Source organism: Populus nigra, chromosome 5 (assembly GCF_951802175.1).
Source record: "Populus nigra chromosome 5, ddPopNigr1.1, whole genome shotgun sequence".
Taxonomy (NCBI): domain Eukaryota; kingdom Viridiplantae; phylum Streptophyta; class Magnoliopsida; order Malpighiales; family Salicaceae; genus Populus; species Populus nigra.
This window is the reverse complement of record NC_084856.1, coordinates 13,680,990-13,687,610: the sequence shown is the minus strand read 5'-3', so window position 1 is coordinate 13,687,610 and position 6,621 is coordinate 13,680,990. Positions and strand designations below refer to the sequence as shown.

Sequence of the window (6,621 nt, the reverse complement as noted above, 5' to 3'; positions counted from 1 at the left end):
ACATGTTTGATCCAATACAAGAAAAAAATGTATATATTTAGAATTTTGACTAAATAAATACATATTTTAGAATTTTAATCATTCAAACTCTTTCTTATATTTATTTTAAGTATTATAGAATTAAATAAGAATTGTCTTTGAAAATGATCCAGCTGCATAAGTTTTTTTTCATTATTTCATAGTTTATTTTATATATATATATATATATATATATTACTGTTAATTAGTAGAATAAAATATTTCCATGTGTATTTATTTTTTACTTATTATTAGAAAACTCACTTTCAACTTTAGTCTTTAATTAACCTTCATAGTTTTTTTTATAATTTATTAATTTACATGGTTTTAAATTCGTTACATTAAATGTATTTATCATCTTTTCATTCCTCAATTAATAAATTTTATGATATTTAAAAATATATTTATAATGTTAATGTCTTTTAGTTTTGTGTTAAAAATTAACATTAAGACCTATTTATAGTGCAATATTAACACAAGATAAAATTTTATAATATTTAGATTAAAATAAACAATTATATTTTTTTTTTCAAGTTTTTAAACTGAAACAAACAAAAAATCAGTTTAAATTAACCAATTTTAATCTAGTTTGGTTTAATTTTTTTCTTTTTCAAACTTGTTCAAGCTGAAATTATTTCAATAGAGTATTTTTGTTGGGCTATATTTTTAAATATTTGTGTTTTTGTTGTTGCTTGTTTATAATTTATTTATTTTTATATATAAAAATAATTAAAAAATTAAAAAAAATAATATATTTTTTTTAAAAAATAGCAAAACAACGCAACGCTAAACAGGCGATTAAAGCTTACCCCCAGAAGAAAAGAAGTGGAGTACAATTTAAACCCATATTTAAAACACAGCGTTTTCATTCGTCAAGGACGATCACCCAGTTACAGTCAGACAGTTACCTTCACAGCGCCACAAAATCACCAATATTTTGAAGCTGAAAGCCAAAACAAATTACCCTAAAAAATGTCTCCTGATTCCAAGCTCTCTCTGCTCTGCCGTCTAGTCGACAACCTGCCGGAACCGGAAACAACAAAAACGAAGGAGAGGGATCTTCTAATTTCTCTCTCTCAGGTTACCGTTGTTTCACTCATTGAATCCTCTCTCATTCACTATTTCTTTACATTTACATTGAGTTTTTCTTGTCTCAGATTTTGAAAGTAATTCAGACTTGGATTCGAGAACTTGATAAAGTAAATTACTCTATTCTCTTCCTATTAATTTTGATCGATAAGCTTCAAAACAAAATTTTTCAAGCTGTAATTTATTTATTCTACAGGAGACTGAAAGTAAGAAGAAATGTTATGGTGAGTCGGTGCTGCATCATGAGGAGCACAGCTGTTTGATTAAGATAGTAACTGACTTGGTAATCTCATATCTCATACTCTGTTTTCTTTTTTTGAAAAATTTTAGTGCCCTTTTTGGCTAATTGTTCAAAAATATTAATTTTTATGTAGATAAATTTATGCTGCTTTATTTGCATTTGTCAGTGACAGTGTAAGGGTAAGAGAAGAGAGAAGGGATCAAATTCCTCTCTATCTAAAGGTGGTTTAGATTTTGGAGAGTGGGAATCCTAATGAGAAAATAACATGATTTTGGGGAGTGGTTTACGATAAATCTAAGCATGTTTTTTCACGTGTGATATGTATTCGAAAGTTTGTTTAGCTACACATTTTTTGTTGTTCTGTTCTTACTTATTATATCGTGCCTGATACTCTGATTTTGTGAAATTCACTTTTGTGGGTTGTTTCTTGACAGATGCTTCTTCTTACAGTTGAGAGTCAATATGTACAACATTCGGTGGGCAACGTTCTTGTAGTCTTTTCTGAGTTTGTGGCTTTGTCTGTAAGTTAATCTTCTTTGCATGCCATGGTTTATGGTGCACCAGTGCGTGTTATGTGTTTTACTGTTGTTAGTATCATGAATGTTTTGCAGGGAAGTGGGTGGGATTCTTTTATTCATTCATTAAGCACTTGTCTTGAATTGGCGATTGCCAATGTGTTCTTGTGTTCTTGGGAACCATCAAGAACTGGAGTTGAGGATTCAAATTGTGATTTTTCAAGTTATGAAGTCTTAAAATCTAGTTTGAAAGGTGGTGACTGGTCTCCAGCAGCAGGGATTGTTCGAGTTTTGAGAAATATATTGAAACATTTGAAGCAAGAGTGTGATGATCAACTTCTTGAAGTGTATTTGGGTTCTGTCAGTTCCTTTCTTTCAAATGTGCCTTGGGAGTCCATGGATGAGATTCATGTTGATCAGAGTTGCGACGCTTGGGATGGTGATCCTCAGAGTTGCTGTTCTAAGGATGCTTCAGTTTTCAGAAGTTTTGGTGCAAAAGAGCCAAAAGTTCTGTTTCTAGGGATTTTTATCCAGTTCCTTTGCTCTTTGGTTGAGCAAAGTAGTGCTGTGGAAACTGAGGTTGGTTCCCAAGTTCAGTATCCAGTTCTCTCCATGGTCATCAGTCTTGTTCCCAAACTTGCATGCTGGTGCCTTTGCAAGAAAGGGAAGAGTGTGAAGCTGTCAGTCTCTCAATACTTCAGACACAAATTGTTGGTATTGATTTATCTATTTCTTTCCTTTATTTTCTTGTTTTTTTCTTTTTGAGAAATTATCTTTTTTTTTTTAATGTATAGAGTGGAGAATATTTTTCATATAAATTTCTTAGGAAAGTCATATTGAGATGAATTAAAGGCCTACTTGTTTTCACTATCCAAGCAGGAGGCTTTTCCTTTATGTCTATATGCTAGATGTTGCCTTTGCATTGCATTTTAAATTTTTAATTGTCTTAGAAATGCTTATTGTGTATGCATTTGCGTGCATGATAATATTCCACTGATAGGGAATAGTTATCACTTAGCTGTATATATCATTTTTGTTGAACTTCATTATTCTTGCAATAACATAGATGTGTTCTGCAGATGCTAATGCTGAGAATTAGTTACGTAACCTGTCTAGGTTGCTCTACTCTAATTTTATGGTTGCAACTTCTTCATGAGTACTTCGAAGAGCTTTTGCAGAAACCCATAAGCAAACTCGAGGCTGGTCAGGATGAATGTCTAGAAGGCTCTCCTTTTTTATTAGGTCTTTCTAATGGAGAACTTGATGGCATGCATTCCTTTCATTTGCAGAGGCAGACTCTGCTCCTTTTTCTAAGATGTTGTTTCAGTCTGATGAGTTTAACAGGAGAGACAAGCAAGCAATGTGTGACTTCAAAGACAATTCTCAAGTCTTGCTTGACTGTTGCCTCAGTCTCAGATCTTGATTATTGTAGTAGAAATAAAGGTTTACTGGAGCTTTATAATTGGCTGCAAGGGCATCTTCCAGATGATATATTAGTTGATCATGAAAGGTATCTGGAAAAGTGCATGGGCTTTTCCTTATCTTTCCTCCAGTTATATATGCATGAGGTTTGCCATTTAACCCATCAGGAACTGTTCTTTTTAAATTTTGGAAGTTTCTCAGTTTGCAAGCTTGACACAATTAGCTTGATCTTAGATTTTGTTTCCTATATTTTTTCCCTTTCATGGATACTCCATTGGGGCTTCTGTGCTCTAATTGCTTTGTCTACCATGAAATGCAGGATGATGTATTATTTATGGTCCTTTTGCAACTGCTGAGTGTGCCTTTCTGTTCTGAGCAATGGTGAAAATTGAATGTGTCCTTTTCTTTGCTGTCAATATTAAAATAGAATTGATTAGGGAACATAATGGGTTATTCTATTATATTCAGGTTAAATGGAGAAAAGCAGATATCTCAATATCTGAAAGATGCTACTCATCATGTTTCAAACCTCTTTAATCCTGTGCACCTTTTCCATCTATTCCTTGCTGAGGCAAGTGTCGAATTTGACGGCCCCCCCGGGAAAAAAAGAAGAAGAGAGATATTAAGAGACATTTCTGCAAAATGTGATTTATATTTTGACATGTATGCTTCTTGTTCCCTTACAGTTGCATTATGACCACCAAGTGCTACTTGATTACCTTATTTCTAAAGATGTTGGAATCAGTTGTGCTGAATATCTTTTAAGGTATGTCTTCCAGTCACTTTTGGAACATGCTAATCCTTGCTCCTAACTTGTAAATTATACATTCTTAGTAATAGCTTGATACAATTCAGTAGTTGGGTCTTATTAATTTGCTCCTCTTACTCACAGAACTCGATGCTCTATTTAGTATGCTTCTTGCAAATCATTCTTTGTATTTTTTTTTCATTATAGGTGTTTGCGTATGGTACACAATTCATGGAACGTATTTGCCACATTTTCTATGGATTGGAAAGTTGTAAATCAATCATGTTGCAAGAAGAGAAGACTTCTGTTGGATGTCTCTGATTTTCAGGGAGAGTTGTCATCTATACCTGTGCAATGCATTTCTCAATCACTTGAGGAAGAAGATGAGAAAGAGTTTGAATATACCTGTGAAAACCACCAAAACAAAAGACAGCCATTCAAGGAAGCCAAAGATTGTTTGATTTCCTTAAAAGCTTCTGTGGAAAGTCTTCATCAAAAGAATTTGTTTCCATATAATCCACTAGTGCTCCTGAAACGGTGTGTTTTCTCCTTAACTGTTATCTGTTACATCATTTATATTTTCATCACAGCAGGATTGACCTTAACGTAGTTTGTTTATTGAACTGAGCCTTTGACATAGTTTATTGTTTTCTTTTCAACATTCTTCCAATAATCTGGAAAAGTAATTATGTGCTGTATGTCTTTTCATTTGCTCAAGTCATGCCCTTTTAAATGATCAACTGTTGATAAAAACCAAGCATTAAACAACATTTGAAATAGTATATTTGATTCAAATTTTATATGATGTCCTCAAGGGGACCCAGAAACTTGCTGAGAAAACCACTGTATTTCCAACTATATACCTTAATGATTGACTTCTTGATGCAGACAGATTCATCATATATGCTAGTTATGGAATTTTGTGATTTATGTAGTAATATAAAAATTTGTAAGAGTCTACATGAGACATCTATACATATGAGTTTAAGACTCCTGGACATGAATTAACCCTGAGTGAGTATTCATATGCTCCTCATTTAATAAAAATATACATAGATAAATTGACATTATATTGGTTGCTCTCTACTTGCAGTTTATCACAATTTCAGGAGCTATGCCATAGTTGAAAGAATTATTGTCTTCCTAGAATGGAAGAGCTATTAGGAACTTTAGTGGCAATGCAACTATCTCTGTTCCTGAATAAATAGTGAATTTGAGATCCTATTGGCAAGAAGGGTTAGCACTTAGCCGTTCCTCGGAGGTATGAACTGCATAGATTGGAGTATTCATCACGGCAAATGGGAAGACATCCATTCAATGTTTTAAGGGCAATTGTTCAAATATTTTGTTTTTTTGGATATATGGGTTGAAGGTCGGGTTGTAAAGAGTAAGCTAGTCTCCTCATGCAATCATGTAGGTAAGGTAGTTTATACTCCATATCCTATTATATGTGGTGCTAATTTCAATTTTTGTTTTTGTAGTAGTATAGGAGGCAAGGAATTTGTTTTTCTTTTTTGGTTTGGGAGCACATCTGAAATTGGGCTTGTTCTGCTTCTGCTCCACGACCATCCTTATGAAGATTGCATCCACCTGATTTTAACACTTGAATATACATCATTCATCTTTTTGGCAATGATGCCAAATACATGCATAATGCATAAAGAAAATTTGATTGCACAAACTGATGTTTGGTCTTCTGCGGTTTGGACCACAGAAATCTCCCTCTCTCTCTCTGTGGCTGGATGCTGTTTTATGTGAGGAGGATCACTGCTTGTTGTTAACTGGAGATGCTATCAAGGGACTATAAAATGACAATTGGAGGTATCAAGGGACTGTGAAATGACAACTGTAGGTCCATTTAAAAGGCCATTCTTGAATTTTTCAAATGTAACAACAGTTGGGGACCTTTTGTTTTACTAGTAACAGTTCTTCCTAAAAGAAGATAAACTAAGCTCCGATGGCGAACTCGGACTCCTCCAACCGTATTATAACATAGCCAGCAGGACAAAAGACCAAACACAAGGGATAGGAAAGTAGAGTGGTAGGAGATGGAGAGGCAGAGGCACTCTGTGCTAGTCCGTGGAGCCTGATGTTGGTATAAGGTGGCAACTTTGCTTAAATCAGCTGGTTATGAAGTTACAGCTCTGGACATGGCTGCTTCAGCGGTCCATCCAAAGGGAGAAGAGAAGGCAAGGAGCATGGTATTTATACTCTATGCTTTCTTGATGTCTTATGAAATTACAGGGTTGTTATTTCTAGCCCTGGTTTGTGTTATTTCAGATCTTATATGTAGGAACATTGGATCGACATGATGGTAGCTTTTTCTTTACCAGCCAGCAAATTAGATTTTAGTATTTGGTTCTAGCTGATTGCTTAGAGTAGCATAGTATGCGATTGTGCTGGCACAAAAATTATCCTGTTTGACAATCTTTTTTTGTTTTGTTTTGTTTTGTTTGGGTTAGAGCACTTAAAACATAAGCTCGATAGGCACCATTGATGGCCAGGCTGTATGGGAACTCCTATCCCTGAACATGTAGGTTAATGTGAAATGTGTTTGATGGGTCAAAAATGTTATAAATTTCTAATGT

The 6,621-nt window shown here is 34.1% G+C and overlaps 1 protein-coding gene across 1 annotated transcript; it reads left to right on the top strand.

Moving 5' to 3' along the window:
* The first annotated feature begins 882 nt into the window (after positions 1-882).
* LOC133694766 (uncharacterized) lies at positions 883-5,120 on the top strand. Its single transcript, XM_062116454.1, has 10 exons — positions 883-1,098; positions 1,176-1,217; positions 1,304-1,390; positions 1,783-1,869; positions 1,960-2,577; positions 2,943-3,431; positions 3,605-3,666; positions 3,754-3,856; positions 3,972-4,051; positions 4,241-5,120. The coding sequence occupies exons 1-10, from the start codon at positions 991-993 to the stop codon at positions 4,641-4,643; spliced, it is 2,079 nt and encodes a 692-aa protein (XP_061972438.1). The 5' UTR covers positions 883-990; the 3' UTR covers positions 4,644-5,120.
* Positions 5,121-6,621: the final 1,501 nt, after the last annotated feature.